This window comes from Scyliorhinus canicula, chromosome 24, assembly GCF_902713615.1.
Source record: "Scyliorhinus canicula chromosome 24, sScyCan1.1, whole genome shotgun sequence".
NCBI classification, from domain to species: Eukaryota; Metazoa; Chordata; class Chondrichthyes; order Carcharhiniformes; family Scyliorhinidae; genus Scyliorhinus; species Scyliorhinus canicula.
The window spans coordinates 18,056,970-18,075,267 of record NC_052169.1 but is presented as its reverse complement, the minus strand read 5'-3'; the positions used below and the strand labels follow the sequence as shown (position 1 = coordinate 18,075,267).

The following is an 18,298-nucleotide window of genomic DNA, read 5'->3' as shown; positions in this document are numbered from 1 at the left end:
GTTAGGGTTCATTCCGGGGGGGGGGGGGGTTAGGGAGTAAGGGGGGTAGGGAAAGTTAGGCTATTTTTGTCTAGTTTAGGCGGGAACAGCGGGCGATGGAGGGGTGTGTACGCACTGGATTATGTTTCCATTTGTACTTGTATCCATTGTTGTTATAAAGCCATAAATGCCTTAATAAAATGTTTATTTAAAAAAAAGAGTGGCTGGCTAGGCTGGGGTGGTTCTCTGGAGAGCGGAGGAGGCTGGGGGGGGGGACATGATCGAAATGTACAAAATGACGACGGACATTGACAGGGTAGATAGGAAGGAACTTTTCCCCTTAGTAGCGGCCTCAGTAACCGGGGGCAGGGGATTTAGACGGGATTTGAGAAACACCTTTTTCACCCCGAGGGTGTTGGGAATCTGGAACTCACTGCCTGAACACCGACACGCACAAGGCTACGGATCAAGGTGCTAAGGATTGGAAATCCTGCCCTTCGCCGCCATTGCAAGAGTTGTAGCAGCTGCCCATGTTGCAATATCAATTATTTACAATATATATTAATAACAAGAATGAGGGAAGTGAATGTACCATTGCCAAGTTTGCGGATGACACAAAAGTAGGTGAGAAAGCAAGTGGACATATTAGCGAGCGACAGTATGGCTTAGTGAAGGGAAGATCATGTCTCACGAACTTGATCGAGTTTTTTGAGGCAGTGACGAAGATGATTGATGAAGGTAAGGCAGTGGAAGTTGTCTACATGGACTTCAATAACGCCTTTGACAAGATCCCTCATGACAGACTGGTAAAGAAGGTGAAGACACACGGATCAGAGGTGAGCTGGTAATATAGATACAGAACTGGCTGGGTCATAGAAGACAGAGGGTAGCAATGGAAGGGTGTTTTTCTGAATGGAGGGCTGTGACTAGTGGTGTTCCGCATGGATCAGTGCTGGGACCTTTGCTGTTTGTAGTATATATAAATGATTTGGAGGAAAATGTAACTGGTGTGATTAGTAAGTTTGCGGATGACACAAAGCTTGGTTGAACTGCAGACAGCAATGAGGACAGTCAGAGAATATAGCAGGATCTCAATTGGTTGGAGACTTGGGCGGAGAGATGGCAGATGGAGTTTAATCCGGACAAATGTGAGGTATTGCATCTTGGAAGGTCTAATACAGTAAATGGCAGAACCCTTAAGTGTATTGACAGGAAGAGGGATCTGGGTGTAGAGGTCTACAGGTCACTGGAAGTAGCAACGCAGGTGGAGAAGGTAGTCAAGAAGGCATACGGCATGCTTGCCTTCATCGGCTGGGAGATTGAGTATAAGAATTGGCAAGTCATGTTGCAGCTGTATAGAACCTTAGTTAGGCCACACTTCAATTCTGGTCGCCACACTACCAGAAGGATGTGGAGGCTTTGGAGAGGGGACAGAAGAGATTTACCAGGATGTTGCCTGGTATGGAAGGAATTAGCTATGATGAGAGGTTGAATAAACTCGGTTTGTTCTCGCTGGAACGACGGAGGTTGAGGGGTGAACTGATAGAAGTCTACAAAAACTATGAGGGACATGGACAGAGTGGATAGTCAGAAGCTTTATCCAGGGTGGAAGAGGCAATTACTCGGGGACATAGGTTTAAGGTGCGAGTGGCAAAGTTTAGAGAAGATGTGCGAAGGAAGGTTTTTTTACACAGAGGGTAGTGGGCGCCTAGAACACGCTGCCAGAGGAGGTGGTGGAAGCAGGTACAGTAGTGACGTTAAAGGGACGTATTGACAAATACATGAATAGGATGGGAATAGAGGGATATGGACCCCGGAAGTGTGGAAGATTTTAGGTTCGACGGGCAGCATGGTCGGCACAGGCTTGGAGGGCCGAAGGGCCTGTTCCTGTGCTGTATTTTTCTTTGTTCTTTGGTGAAGGTGACACAAAGAGTCTACAGAGGGACTTAGGCCAGTTAAGTGGGTGGGCAAAAATTTGGGAGATGGAATATAATGTAGGAAAATGTGAATTCGTGCACTTTGGTAGGAAGAATAAAGGAGCGGAATATTATTTAAATGGAGAAAGACTTCAGAAAACTTACTGTGCATAAATCACAAAAAAGCCAGCAGACAAGGTCGGCAGGTCATAGGGAAAGGAAATGGAGTGTTGGCCTTTATTGCAAAGTGAATGCAGCATAAAAATAGGGAAGTCTTGCTAAATCTACACAAGGCACCAATCAGACCACATCTGGAACACTCCCGATCTATGGAAAGGTATTCTGGCATTGGAGACAGTCCAGAGAAGGTTCACTAGGCTGATCCCAGGTATGGAGGGATTTTCTTGTGAGGAGAGGTTGAGCCTGTACCTATTGGAGTTTAGGAGAATGAGAGGCGACCTTATTGAGACAAATAGGATTTTTAGGGGACTTGACAGGGTCGATGCTGAGAAGTTATTTCCCCTTGTGGGAGAGTCGAGGACCAGAGGGCATAATCTCAGAGTGAGGGGGTCGTCCATTTAAGATAGAGGGGAGGAGTAATTTCTTCTCTCAGAGAGTAGTGAATCTGTGGAATTCTTTACTGTAGAGGTTGGATCGTTAAATATGTTCACGGCTGAGATAGACATATTTTTAATCAGTAAGGGAATAAAGGGTTAGGAGATAAGGTGGGAAAGTGGAATTGAGGATTATCAGATCAGTCATAACCTCATTGAATGGTGGAGCAGAATAGATGGGCCGAATGGTCTACTTCTGCTCCAATGTCTTATGGTCTTCAGACTCATGCCTTTGGATCACTTCAATCTTCTTTATATCTCTCGCCATGTAAGGATCCCACACACAATTTGCTTACTTCAGGACTGGACAAACGATTGTTTGGTAAGCTACAATTTTGACTCCTCCTTAGAAATCTAAGAAATCTGTTTGCGTTGGGCGTTACCTGCTGAATGTGGAATCCCCATTGAAGATAGTTTTTAGGATGAATCCCCAGGGATAGTTGGAGAATACCTGTTGGAGAACTTGAGTAAAGAACTGACAGCCATCTGTTGGTTGGTGTAAGCTATTTGGGAATGTAAGCTGTCAGGAGGACACATAAAGAGACTGCAAAGAGTTATAGACAGTTTAAGTGAGTGAACAATGCAGGGGGGGGTAGATGGAGTATGCCATGGGGAAGAGTGAGGTTATTCACTTTGGTAGTAAGAAGATTCATCTTAGTTGAATTTGCTTCTACAAATTTGCCACTTAAGTGCTTCACACGTTCTACTCTCGTGAGTAACGTTCCGGCTCCCTGATCGGTTCTCATTTTTAGCTTTGCTAACTCATCTTTCGTATGTGAAAGTTGGTTCTCTTCACTGATCAGGTTTTCTTCAGCAGATAGAGTTGTTATTTCCTCCTGGTCTTCTTTAAAATATGAAGAAACACATTTTTGAGCTGTCACAAAATGTTTGGTTCATTGATGGATTTTGTTTAATGCACATTTTCAAAGGTATATGCTCAGCTTCAACTTTGATTTAAATCTTCTGATTCAGTTTTCACGTGCGCATTTTCCAACTTTATTACATTTTTATTTTCTGTATTTCAGACTGCACCAGATAGCTTTCTTTAATTTACTGCTTGATCTGCACTGCCACCTGCTGTTGTGTTTGGGTAATGTGTTGGGTTTCCCAAAAAGATATATTTTTTGGGGACTTCTGGAAATATCATGGCCTCACTGGCATCCATGTGCGATTTGTTCAGATAATGCCCTTTTCTCTTTCATTGCTTTACTGGGGGTTTTCTATCCCACTTTTTAAACTCCACGCACTACCCAACTTGATGATTAAAATATTCATCAAAAGCTTGTCATGTTTCATCGAAGCTGGTTGAGGACTCATCAATGCTGTGCAGTAAGATTACCTCTGCTCAGCTTGGAGTTTCTTTTCCAAGGAGGCCCCACTGGAGCAGGCCATTGGGGGGAATAAAAAGAGGTGGTCAGTGGGGTGAGCACCAGCTCTACCGACTCACACAGCTGGAAGATGCAGGAAGATGGATGATCTTACCAAGACACGTGAAACCAGAGAGCTCATGATATTTTTCTAGGCCCTGCCACCCACAATGACTTCCCTGGCACTTTTGTGCTTTACAATCAGCCAGCACAGTGCCCGCTACAACTCTAACCAGAGTCTTGCATCCTTTCCTCTTCCTTAGTTCCATTCATAGGCTCCACTGCCATTTCACCCGCGCTGAAATCTCCTTTTTCCCCCCCTTGCTGTAATTATGTCACATCATAAAACAGAAGGAGGCCATTCAGCCCATCGTGCTTGTGCAGGCAGCTTGGAAGAGCTCTATTAAATTAATCTCACCCCTCTGCCCTCTCCCCAGAGCACTGTTAAATGTCTCCTCTTCAAATAGGCTTTCAAACCCCTCTGGATGTGCACAGCTAGTATTGAAACCCCTTCCACGCCCTTTCGGATACTGCGTCCCAGATGTTGTTTGCACATTGGCTGGAAACATTCCTGGAAAAATGTCCTCACTGGTCGAGAAAAAGAAAAGGTTAATGCAAAGGCCAACCCTGTGGGCTGTGCTACATCATCAGAGATGGGGTTGTCTTGCTTTTGAAGATGCTGAACAAGTCCCTCAGTCTTCAGCGGGCTGGCATGTCACTGGTTCCAGCTGGAGGTGGGAGGGGGACCAGCAGTCTTGTTACAGTGGGGGTGTCAGGCTTTGATGTTCTGTAGAACTCGCACAAACAGTGTGCATTAAAGGTGTGGCTGGACGCACTTTCGGCTGTTTAATCCTTAAACGCAGGAATTCCCACCCTATATCCTACCTTTCTGACCAAGCTGGCTTTTTAGCTCCTTTGTGGCTTAATGCATTTTTTATTGCTGTTATTGTGCTGTTATGAAATGAAATGCTTTTGCGATGATTTCTTATGTTAAAGGAGCTCTGAAAAATATCAATTGCTGCTGCTGAAATTGTCAGATGTTGCCATCTGGTTTTAATCATTGCAGCTTTTATGACCTTGTTGTTGAAACGAGCCTTTGGTTTGTCTGGCGTGATTACTGAGCGAGAAGTTAGAATCCAGGAACTCCGTAGAAACCGAATCACAAATGGGAGCCCTGGAAGGTTAATTGTCAAAGGGGGCAGCACGGTAGCATGGTGGTTAGTATCAATGCTTCACAGCTCCAGGGTCCCAGGTTCGATTCCCGGCTGGGTCACTGTCTGTGCGGAGTCTGCACGTCCTCCCCGTGTGTGTGTGGGTTTCCTCCGGGTGCTCCGGTTTCCTCCCACAGTCCAAAGATGTGCGGGTTAGGTGGATTGGCCATGATAAATTGCCCGTAGTGTCCTTAAAAGTAAGGTTAAGGGGGGGGGTTGTTGGGTTACGGGTATAGGGTGGATACGTGGGTTTGAGTGGGGTGATCATTGCTCGGCACAACATCGAGGGCCGAAGGGCCTGTTCTGTGCTGTACTGTTCCATGTTCTATGACTGGGATTCTGTGTTCCCTGAGATTTCCTATATGTTACTTCGCCCCCCCCCCCCCACACACACACACACACACACACACAAGGGTTTGTGTCTGAGTCAGCTGTCAGGAGCTGTAATGTTATTGTCGTTTATAAAACAAATTTAAATGGAGGTTTGAATAGTATTTCTCCCGCTCTCTGCCTCCTCCGGCATTCCTCGCTCTCCCTTTTCCCAGTTTCCCCTCCATACATTCCCGTTTCGCTCCAACATACCCTCAGCTCTCACCTGCCTTATGTTATGGGGGGTGGGTGCAGAGTGGGGAAGGTTGTAGAACGGAATAGAATTCCTCCAGTGTAGAAGGAGGGCCATTTGGCCCATTGAGGCTGCATCGACCCTCTGAAAGAGTACGCTGCCTAGGCTCACTCCCCAACACTACCTCTGCAACTCCACCTAACCTGCACATCTTTGGACCGCGGGAGGAAACCGGAGCACCCGGAGGAAACCCACTCAGACACGGGGAGAACGTGCCGACTCCGCACAGACAGTCATCCAAGGCCGGAATTGAACCCGGGTCCCTGGCACTGTGAGGCAGCAGGGCTAACCACTGTGCCACCCGTGCTGCCCCTGTGTTTGCCTCCTCCTACTAGTCTTAAATGTCGGCTGCTATCCGTATGGGTGAACTCAGTAGTACCAGGCTGCAACGGAGGGATGGGAACAAGAACAATTACAAGGACACCCTCCCTGCTTATATCAGCCGAGGTCCCAGACACCAACCTCCCCGACAGGAGCTGTCTGCTTAATGTGAACTTTCTAGTCTAAAGCATCATCAAATCGCAGATACGAAGGGGTTAAAGTAGGAACAGCAAAAGCCTCGGGCCACTTTCACTCTCTCCGAGGGAGGAATTAACACTGTAAATGCTCAGCTGGTGCAGAGAAATTGTTTGAAGTTGAAAGGTTAGAAAATCCTTCAAACCAAAGGGTTGCAACAAGAAAGAGAGACTTGCATTTATCTCCCGAGTTTCCCGACTGGAAAAACTCAGCAGGTCCGGCAGCAACAGTAGAGTCAACACGTTGAGCCCTTTGACACTTCATCAGAACTTAAGAGAGGGAAAATGCGTTGGGTATTAAACTGCAGTTGGGAGAGATCGAAACAAAATTGAACAAACTTTGAACAATCTCAGTAGGTCTGACAGCATCTGTGGAGAGAGGAGGGCGCTAACGTTTCGAGTCTGGATGACTCTTTGTCAAAGCTAGGGAGAACTGGAAATAGGGTCAGATTTATACGGTGGAGTGGTGAAGTTGGAGAGGGGGCCGGCAATAGGTGGAGATAGACAAAGACGTGGACAGAAAGGCAAAGAGAATGTAAATGGAGGTGATTAAGGCTAAGAAGGGGCTGATAGTGCCACAGAAAGAGATTAGAATGTGCGAATAGCAGAACAAAGGTGGGCAGTGTGTCAGAGGGCAACCTGGGAGTAGGGAACAGATGGCCCAAGTGAGGTGGGGTGGTGGGGGGGGGGGGGGGGGGGGACATTGGTGAGGAAAAAACAGATCCATGGATGAAATGATAATAAATGGATGAAAATAAAAATGGGGTGAAGGTGGAGGACAGAGTTCACAGTCTGAAGTTGTTGAACTCCATGTTAAGTCCGGAAGGCTGTAACGTGCCTATCGGGAAGGTGAGGTGCTGTTCCTCCGGTTTGCGCTGGGCTTCACTGGAACATTGCAGCAGGCCGAGGATGGACACGCGGGCATGAGAGCAGGACGGTGAGTTGAAAGACGTGCTTGTTAGGTGAATTGGACATTCTGAATTCTCCCTGTGTACCCGAACAGGCGCCGGAATGTGGCGACTGGGGAATTTTCACAGTAACTTCATTGCGGTGTTAATGTAAGCCTACTTGTGACAATAATAAAAATGATATTATATTAAGCGGCAAGCAACAGGAAGGTCTAGGTCCTGCTTACGGACGGACCGGACGTGTTCTGCAGAGCATTAAGTCTCTCCAATGTACAGTAGACCGCATTGGGAGCAGAAAATGCTGCTTTCCCTCCTCCCTGCTCACCATGCAGGGCCCAAACACTCTTTTCAAGTGAAGCAGCGCTTCATGTGCACCTCCTGGTCTATTCTGTCTGCTGCTCAGATTGCTGCATTGGAACAAAGCAGCCCTTGTCTGGGACATCTGGATATTTTAACGTTTTGTTTGTAAAGAACAAAAGTTCCAAAATCCAGCTGTTGGTGAGATCACAAATAATGAGGAAAGCTTTTGAAAGAATCCCTTCAAAATGTATGCAGTACCGTCATGCTAAAGAAGCTTCAAACCAGACCGGAAACAGGGCGGGGGGGTCCCTCTTGCCCTCTCTTTTCACCTCACCAAAGAATCATCCTCTGCCACGTCTGCCAACTCCAGTAAGTTGCCACCACAAAACATATTTTCTCCACACCCCCCCCTTCCTCCCTGTTCTGCAGGGACCACTCCCTCCGTCACACCCTCGTCCACTCCTCCAACACTCCTCCAACTGCAATCCCCTTCTCGTGACATCTTCCCTTGAAATCGCAGAAGGTGCAACACCTTTCCCTTAACCCCCTTCCTCCGCGCCACTCAAGGCCCCAAACACTCCTTTCGCTGCTCCCAATGGGGCCTCCCTCTACATTGGGGAGACTGAACACAGACAGGGTGGTTGCTTTGCACTCCAACTTCGCTCAGTCCACAAGCATGCCCTCGACCTTCCTGTTGCTTGGCACTGTTACTCAGCACCTTGCTCCCATGCGCACATACCCATCCTTGGCCTGCTGTAATGTTCCCGGTGAAGTCCGTCACAAGCTGGAGGAACAGCGTCTCATCGTCCGATTAGGCATGTTCCAGCCCTCAGGACTCAACACATTTAGACTCTGACCTTCTCCTCCAGCTTTTTTTTAATATCCCAGACATTTATTTTCTCAATGCAAAAACCCTCCCTTTCCCCTCCCCACACACCAGGCCATCTGTCTCTTGTTTTAAAAACAGAAAATGCTGGATAATCACAGCACGTTAGGAATGTAATCTGATTCCTTTGCTTTATTGAGCATCAACCAGCAGAGACTCGCCAAACATTTGCGGTGAGATTAGTACCTTTATTGTAACAATGCTCCTTTAAATCCACATCCCAAGCCATCCAATCCCTCTCATGCTAAATCTAACTCAAAGAACAAAGAAAAGTACAGCACAGGAACAGGCCCTTCGGCCCTCCAAGCCTGTGCCGACCATGCTGCCCGTCTGAACTAAAATCTTAAAGATCAAAGAAAAGTACAGTCTCATTCTTTTCATCTGTCTCATCTCGTCCTCATCCCAACCCTGTCCCGCATTCCCATACCTTCCCCCTTATGTGCCCCCCCCCCCCCCCCCCCCCCCCCCACCACCCCCGGATTGAATACAATTCACACCTCATGGGTTCCAGTTCTCCGTGCGCCCCACCTACCTCCAGGCTGCAGCCAACAAAAGCAGCCCAGAGGGCAATCAGAATTATTCTAGATTTTCCACGCTGATGCTCATTAGGGAGCAGCTAGCAGTTTGCAAACTGAGTTTAGCTCAATTTTCTCTTTAGCACAGCCAACTTCAGAGTCCAACCTTCATAGTCCCCTACTCCCAGGTCAGGAACGAACATTGAAAAGTTTTAAATTTTAAATTGATCCTGGGCCTGCTGATGCTGAGGGTGGCACAGTGGTTAGCACTGCTGCCTCACAGCGCCAGGGACCGGGTTCAATTCCGGCCTTGGGTGACTGTGTGGAATTTGTACGTTCTCCCCGTCTGTGCGTGGGATTCCTCCGGGTGCTCCGGTTTCCTCCCACAGTCCAAAGATGTGCAGGTTAGGTGGATTGACGGATTGGCCGTGCTAAATATCCCCTCAAGTGTCCAGTGATTTGCAGGTTGGGTGGGGTTGGGGAGTGGGCTTGGGTGGGGTGCTCTTTCCGAGTGTCGGTGTAGACTCGATGGGCTGAATGGCTCCCTTCTGCACTATCGGGATTCTATGAATTGTGCAGGGAGACAGAACAGATCCCTGGGGATTTTTGTTATCGCCCAGCACGATCCATGTATTGTTTGGGAGATGCTAATGGGATTTGTCTCTTTGTCAGGAATTCCAGCATCCTACCCGGGAGAGTCTGCAGCGAGAGGATTTCCTCTGGAAGCTCTCAAACACTCACATGCTGGACACGTACCTTCACGTGATGGAGGAGGAAAGCCATCAGCAAATGGTGGAGCAAATTATTCAGCAATTCAAGGAAAAGATACTTCCAAATCTCAGCAAGTTTCGGAAAAGTAAGTGTCCACCTTTGTTGGGCCGGAAAGCTACTGGGTAGAAATTTCTAGAACTGGCAGAATCAATATTTTACCAGTTATACAGTTCAATTAATATTCAGATCCTGTAGCCAATAGGAATGAATATTGGGCAGAGCCTATAACAGAACATGGAAGCAGGAGGCGGCCATTTGGCCCTTCGAGCCTGCTCCACCATTCATTACGATCATGGCTGATCATCAAGTTCAATCCCCTGATCCCACCTTCCCCCCACACCCCTTGATCCCTTTAGCCGCAAGAACTATATCTAATTCCTTCTTGAAATTACACAACGTTTTGGCTTCAACAACTTTCTGTGGTAGGGAATTCCGCAGATTCACCACTCTCTGGGTGAAGAAATCTCTACTCACCTCAGTCCTAAAAGGTTTGCCCCTTATCCTCAACTATGACCCCTAGTTCTGGACTCCCCCACCATCAGGAACATTCTTTCTGAATCTACCCTGTCTAATCCTGTTAAAATTTTGCAAGTTTCTACGAGATCCCCTCTCACTCTTCTAAACTCCAAAGAATAGAATCCTAGTCTCTCCTCGTATGACAGTCCCACCATCCCAGGAATCAGCCTGGTAAATCTTCGCTGTACTCCCTCCATAGCAAGAACATCCTTCCTCACCTTAACGACACCAAAACCACACACAGTACTCCAGGTGTGGCCTCACCAATGCCCTGTACAATTGCAGTAAAACATCTCTATTCCTGTACTCAAATCCTCTCGCTATTGAGGCCAACATACCATTTGCCTTCTTTACTGCCTGCTGTACCTGCACGTTTACTCTCAGCGACTGATGCACGAGGACACCAAGGTCTCGCTGAGTATCCGCCTCTCTCAATTTGCACCCATTCAAATAATAATCTGCCTTCCTATTTTTGGTACCAAAGCAGATAACCTCACATGTATCCACATTATACTGCATCTGCCATGCATCTGCCCACTCACTCAGCCTGTCTGAATCCCGCTGAAGCATCTCTGCATCCTCCTCACAGCTCACCCTCCCACCCAACTTTGTATCATCTGCAAATTTTGAGATAATACATTTAGTTCCCTCATCCAAATCATTAATATATAATGTGAACAGTTGGGGTCCTAGCACAGATCCCTGCGGTATCCCACCCGTCATTGCCTGTCAATCAGAAAAAGACCCATTATTCCAACCTTTTGCTTCCTGTCTGCTAACCAGCTTTCTATCCATCTGAAGACACTATCTGTAATCTCACGCGCTTTAACTTTACATATTAATCTGCTTCGTGAGACCTTGTCAAAAGCATTCTGAAAGTCTAAATAAACCATATTCACCGGTTCTCCCTGGTCAACTCTACTAGTTATATGGTCAAAGAAGTCTAGTAGATTTGTCAAGCATGATTTTCCTTGCGCAAATCTATGCTGACTTTGTCTGATTATACCACTGCTTTCCAAATCCTGTGCTTAGAAATTCTTGATAATTGACTCCAGCAACTTCCCTACTACCGACGTTAGGCTCACTGGTCTATAGTTCCCTGTTTTCACTCTACCTCCCTTTTTGAATAGCGGAGGTTACATTCGCTGCCCAATAATCTGTAGGAACCATCCCAGGGGCTGGCTTAGCACAGGGATAAATCACTGGCTTTGAAAGCAGACAAAGCAGGCCAGCAGCACGGTTCAATTCCCGTACCAGCCTCCCCGAACAGGTGCCGGAATGTGGCGACTAGGGGCTTTTCATAGTAACTTCATTTGAAGCCTACTTGTGACAATAAGTGATTTTTATTTCATTTCATTTCAAGGAATTTAGGAAAATGACCACCAATAGATCTACTATTTCTAGCGCTACTTCCTTAAGTACTCTGGGATAAAGGTTATCAGGCCTTGGAGATTTGTCTGCCTTCAAGCTCATTAATTTCCCAAAAACAATTTATTTTCTAATACTAATTTCCTTCAGTTCCTCACTAAAACTTGTGATTCTCATAACTTTTTGTACGGTCCCAGGTTCGATTCCCGGCTTGGGTCACTGTCTGTGCGGAGTCTGCACGTTCTCCCCGTGTCTGCGTGGGTTTCCTCCGGGTGCTCTGGTTTCCTCCCACAAGTCCCGAAAGACGTGGTGTTCGGGGTCTTCTGTACAGAGCAGACATAAACAGGGTGAAAGTGAAGCCACGCCCGCCCCCCCCCCCCCCCCCTTTTACAGCACCAACTGCCGTAAAGCGTTAAGTTTACAGGTTATGGCTACTTTGAGAAACCAGGGAGAAGGTGAGTGTGTTGGGAAATTGGGTAGAATGGGAAGGATATGGGTAGGACTGGCCGGAGGGAGTGGGGAGGGTAGTTGGAGGGGTTGGGGGCGGGGGGGGGGGGGGTAAGGGAAGCTAGTCAGAGGTAGTCAAAGGGGGTGTGATGGTGGCAGTATAGCCAGGTAGTTTGGATAGTAGTTTGGGCGGGGTGGGCGGGTGGGGGGGGGGGGGGGTGGTGAAGGGGTGTCGTCTGTGGGTGAGGAAGGTAGTTAAGGAGGTAGTGGATGAGTCTGGAGGTGAGTTACTCTCCGCATAATTTCCAGCCTCTAATCTGCTCTTGTACCACAATATTAATTTGGTTGTGTCCTGTTCAGTTTCTGGTCAATAGTGAGCCCCCAGGATGTCGATAGTGGAGGATTCAGTGATGGTAATACCTCTGAATGTCAAGGGGAGATGGTTAACTTTTCCGTGTTGGAGATGGTCATTGCCTGGCACTTGTTACTTGTTGCTTATCAGCCCAGGTCCAGGTCTTATATGGGCACAGCTTGCATCACTACAACATTTATGGTCGATGACGCTGTTTGCAATCATCAGCAAACATCCCCACATCTAACCTTCTGATGGAAAGAAAATTTTGATGAAGCGGCTAAAATAGGTTGGGCCCAGGGCACTACCCTGAGGAACCCCTGCGATGATGCCCTGGGATCTCCAACAACCATCATCCTTTGTGCTGGGCATGACCAGTGGTGAGTTTTCACATTGAATCCCATTGATTCCATATTTGCAGGGGCTCCTTGATGCTACACTTGGTCAAATGCTGCCTTTCGATATCAAGGCCACTTCTCCTCAAAGTTCAGCTCTTTTTTCCATGTTTGGACCATGGTTGGACCCATGGGCAGCGCGGTGGCACAGTGGTTAGCACTGTTGCTTCACAGCGCCAGGGTCCCAAGTTCGATTCCCGGCTTGGGTCACTGTCTGTGTGGAGTCTGCACGTCCTCCCCGTGCCTGCGTGGGTTTCCTCCGGGTGCTCCGGTTTCCTCCCACAAATCCAGAAAGAAGTGCTGTTCGGTAAGTTGGACATTCTGAATTCTCCCTCTGTGTACCCGAACAGGTGCCGGAGTGTGGTGACTAGGGGCTTTTCACGGTAACTTTGTTGCAGTGTTAGCATAAGCCTATTTGTAACAATAAAGATCCTAAAAAAAAGTTGCACTGAGGTCAGGAGCTGAGTGGCCCTGGCGGAACCCAAACTGAAAGAGTCAAAGAGCAGGTTATTGCTGAGTAAGTGCTGCTTGATAGCATTGTTGATGAACCTTCCACCACTTCGCTGATGTTTTAACAAGTGTGTGCTAAATAATAACTCCTTTAACAGTGTGAGATGTTGTCATGTGAGTGTCCCTTTAAGAAATATGTGTTTATCAAATAGCTTCAGTGATGTCATTGTGTGGGTGCAGCCGGGCTGTGGCTCTTGTTTTTACTTTCGTTTTGAGCTGGGAGCGGGGCTGTGGCACTCAGTTTTACAAGGATCTTGGAGTCTCTCTCTCTCTGCATGTTAAAGGATGTCCAGATCACTTGATACTTTAAAAGTGATAACTTTTTTTCTGGAAAGAACTCAAACTACTGTTTTGGGTAAAGGGGTTTTTGTCTGGTTATCTGGATGTTGTTACTTGAGTGAAACAGTAAAGGAAAGTTATTAAGGGTTATATATAGAGTACTGTAGCTGTGTGGGGTATTTATATGCATAGTTGATAAAAATGCTTATTGTGGGTGTTTATAAAATGTTAACTGAATTTGTAGAATGAACTTTGTTTTGTTTGAAAGTGTTTAAGGCCTCTGTTGAATAACACCTGAAAAGTACGCCCTTGTGCTCCCCATAACCAAAATCTATAAACATTTGTAGGTCAGGTGACCTCCATGATATACTTTGGTGTTCTCTAAACCCTGGCCCATAACAATGTTCAGATACAGATTAGATGTTGTTTTTAGTGACAGATGATAAAACTTTGCCATGTTTGTTTCTTTACCAGCACTAAATCACGGAGATTTCAGTCACACCAACATTCTAGTACAATCTGTTCAGCCGACCATTCCGACCCCACACCAACACCCCCCCACCCCCCACCCCCCACACCCCCCCCCCCCCCCCCCACCCCAGCAGGAGTTGGACATCTCCGGGATCCTGGATTTCACTGACATGAACTATGGTTGTTCTGTATGTGACGTGGCCATATCCATAATGTACCTGATGCTGGAGAGCAGCGATCCCCTAAGCGTCGGGGGCCATGTTCTTTCAGGGTTCGAGAGTGTGACCCCGTTGGGCCCCGAGGAACGAGACGCTGTGTTTCTGCTGGTTCTCTGCCGCTTTTCCCAGTCGCTGGTTCTGGCGAAATACAATATTCTGCTGTACCCTGAAAATGAAGAATATCTCCTGACCACAGCAAGAAGTGGCTGGAAGTGTTTGCACCAATTGTGGTCACTGGGTAAAGAGGCAGTGGAAAAGATTTGGTACGAGGCAGCCAAAACCCACTGCGCTTGATATAAACCCAGTTGGTTCTGTGTTGCCGATATCTAAATGCAAATCTTTCTTTATTGCCAAAACGGTAATTCAAAGATAAGGGGGGAATTTTTCCTGTTTTAGTAAAGAAGTAAAATTGCAGCCAGTACGGGAATTGAACCTGCGTTGACGGCCTCAGTCTACATCACGAACCAGCCATCAAAGCCAGCTGAGCTAAAGCAGCTGATGCACAATCAATGGACACGGAAACGAAGGAGTAGTCCGAATCGAAGGCTTTAATCTACAAGAAGTGTGCCCAGCAGCAGGAGTACAGAAATGACCTGGCTGCTGGGAGACCCGGGTTCTTATACCCAGCTTCATAGGCGGAGCTACCTTCCTCTCGACCAATGAGAAGACAACACTTGGACCAATGGGCAGCGAGCCTTCTGCACCAATGGCAGCTCACACTCCCAGGTACCGTAATACCCCTAGTCATACTACCACAGCAGCCCCTTGTTTTTTTTTGAGGGGGGTTGGGGGGAAATGGCAGAAGGGACAGAAGACCGCGAAACGGCTTTTACACTGACAGATTTCCCCACTTGATTGTCCCCTCCCCCCACCAATGACAATTTGAACATTCATGTCGGGCATTTAAACCTGATTGCCATTTAAAAAATAATCTTTATTGCCATAAGTAGGCTTACATTAACACTGCAATGACGTGACTGTGAAAATACCCTAGTCGCCACATTCCAGCGCCTGTTTGGGTACACGGAGGGAGAATTCAGAATGTCCAAATTACCTAACAGCACATCATTCGGGACTTGTGGGAGGAAACCGGAGCGCCCGGAGAAAACCCACACAGACACGAAACCCTCCCACGCAGCAGTACTAACCACTGTGCTACCGTGCTCCTCCGTTGGACTGTACATTCACGTTGGCATGAGGGAACGCTGACGGTCAATCACGACATGCACCCGGGTGAACAGAACCCGCTAGAGGTTGAGGGAAGTGCATAGCCCCAGAGGAGGTGGGGTAAGGGGTAAAGTCCTGAGCGGGGTGGGGGGGGGGGGGGGGGGGGGGGGGGGAGGTGGTCAATGGGGCGGTGGGTTTTGTGTCTGCAGGGGTGGGGCGCGGATGTTCTGTGGGTTTTCATGTTTTATTTCTTATAATTCTGCGGTAAAGGCTGAGATCGTGAAAAATGTCAGAATTTCAAATAATGTGAAACATGACCCTTGTCGGAATGGTTTTGCTGCAACATTGATGGATCCAGTGTCTTATCAAAACAACAATACTCAACTGTGAAAAGTTTTATGTTTATTTTTAACTTTTGGTTAACATGTCCGTGAGATCGTTACCGCTGTTGATAATTGCAGCAAGGTGGGTGAATACTTTCGGATTGAAGAACGATATATCCTGATGTGAACGTGGCGGATTTTGGGAACAATTCCAAAGGCACGGTGTCCGGGATGAGCGTGTTCCAGTTGATCCAAGTCGTATATCGAAAGCTCGGGGGTCAGAGAGGTGTTCGAACAGGATCTGATTTTACAAACAGTAACCAGACTGTGGATCCTCGTCTTCCCGTTAAACAGAGCCCCCCCCCCCCCCCCCCCCCCCCCGAAGGAGGAAGCTACCCTTCAATCTGGTTTAGCTCAGTGGGCTGGATAGCTGGTTTATGATGCAGAACAAAGCCAGGAGCGCAGGTTCAATTCCCGTTCCAGCTTACCCGAAAAGGCGCCGGAATGTGGCGACGAGGGGCTTTTCACAGTAACTTCATACTTGTAACAATACAAGGTTATTATTATTATTGTTATCTCCTCCAGCTCCTCCGACAGATTTGCTCTCACCTAACTTTAACCTCCTGCACATTCCCAATTTTAATCACTCACCACCACGTCAACTGTGGACGCTCGGTTCTGGTACTCCTTCCCCTAGTCTCACTTCCGCTCTTTCCCTTTTGAAAATGCTCCTCCAAACTTACCTCTTTGACCAAGTTTCTAATCCATCGACCTCAATATCACCTGAGGTGAAATTTATAACTTGCTGGATATAAAGTATGAAAATGCAGTTGTTATGGGCCAGGGTTTAGAGAACCCCAAAGTGTATCATGGATTCACTTGCCCCACAACGTTTAATAGATTGTGGTATGGGGAGCACACGGCCCACTCGACAGGTGTGGTACAGCAGAAATGGAAAAGTAATTTTTTAAGCAAAACAATGTTTATTCTATGAACTCAAATTAACCTTTTTAAAACATACAGTGAACATCTTAGCAACCATCAATTCAAATACAACCCCCAAAGAATACAACACTAAGTAATTCTTAACATCCCAAACAACATCCAGAAGACAGAAGAAACACCTTTTAACAGAAGCACATTAGGTTTACATTCACTACTGAGAACATTTATAATTCTGAATTCACCAAATGATCAAGAGATAGTCTTGGTGGGGCTAATGGGGCTAAAGGTAGACAAGTCTCCTGGCCCTGATGGAATGCATCCCAGAGTGCTAAAGAGATGGCTAGGGAAATTGCAGATGCACTAGTGATGATTTACCAAAATTCACTAGACTCTGGGGTGGTCCCGGTGGATTGGAAATGAGCAAACGTGACACCGCTGTTTAAAAAAGGAGGTAGGCAGAAAGCGGGTAATTATAGGCCAGTGAGCTTAACGTCGGTAGTAGGGAAGATGCTGGAATCTATCATCAAAGAAGAAATAATGAGGCATCTGGATGGAAATTGTCCCATTGGAAAGACGCAGCATGGGTTCATAAAGGGCAGGTCATGCCTAACTAATTTAGTGGAATTTTTTGAGGACATTACCAGAGCAGTAGATTATGGGGAGCTAATGGATGTGGTATATCTGGATTTCCAGAAAGCCTTTGACAAGGTGCCACACAAAAGGTTGCTGCATAAGATAATGATGCATGGCATTAAGGGTAAAGCAGTAGCATGGATAGAGGATTGGTTAATTAATAGAAATCAAAGAGTGGGGATTAATGGGTGTTTCTCTGGTTGGCAATCAGTAGCTAGTGGTGTCCCTCAGGGATCAGTGTTGGGTCCACAATTGTTCACAATTTACATAGATGATTTGGAGTTGGGGACCAAGTGCAATGTGTCCAAGTTTGCAGACGACACTAAGATGAGTGGTAAAGCGAAAAGTGCAGAGGATACCGGAAGTCTGCAGAGGGTTTTGGATAGATTAAGTGAATGGGCTAGGGTTTGGCAGATGGAATACAATGTTGACAAATGTGAGGTTATCCATTTTGGTAGGAATAACAGCAAAAGGGATTGTTATTTAAATGATAAAATATTAAAACATGCTGCTGTGCAGAGAGACCTGGGTGTGCTAGGGCATAAGTCGCAAAAAGTTGGTTTACAGGTGCAACAGGAGATTAAGAAGGCAAATGGAATTTTGTCCTTCATTGCTAGAGGAATGGAGTTTAAGACTACGGAGGTTATGCTGCAATTGTATAATTGTATATACCTGGAGTATTGTGTTCAGTTTTGGTCTCCTTACCTGAGAAAGGATGTACTGGCACTGGCGGGTGTGCAGAGGAGATTCACTAGGTTAATCCCAGAGCTGAAGGGGTTGGATTACAAGCAGAGGTTGAGTAGACTGGGACTGTACTCGTTGGAATTTAGAAGGATGAGGGGGGATCTTATAGAAACATATAAAATTTTGAAGGGAATAGATAGGATAGATGCGGGCAGGTTGTTTCCACTGGCGGGTGAAAGCAGAACTAGGGGCCATAACCTCAAAATAAGGGGAAGTAGATTTAGGACTGAGTTTAGGAGGAACTTCTTCACCCAAAGGGTTGTGAATCTATGGAATTCCTTGCCCAGTGAAGCAGTAGAGGCTCCTTCATTACATGTTTTTAAGGT

General features: G+C 46.8%; 2 protein-coding genes across 3 annotated transcripts in view; one reads left to right on the top strand and one right to left on the bottom strand.

The window, feature by feature from the left end:
* The window catches only part of LOC119956850 (hydroxylysine kinase-like), an 81,787-nt gene that overhangs the window by 20,937 nt on the left and 42,552 nt on the right, over positions 1–18,298 (bottom strand). The window lies entirely within an intron of this gene.
* LOC119956728 (hydroxylysine kinase-like) lies at positions 705–14,529 on the top strand. The gene is made up of 5 exons (XM_038784064.1): positions 705–717; positions 4,943–5,082; positions 9,506–9,689; positions 13,946–13,992; positions 14,074–14,529. Exons 1-5 carry the CDS (start codon positions 705–707, stop codon positions 14,452–14,454), a joined length of 765 nt encoding a protein of 254 aa, XP_038639992.1. The 3' UTR covers positions 14,455–14,529.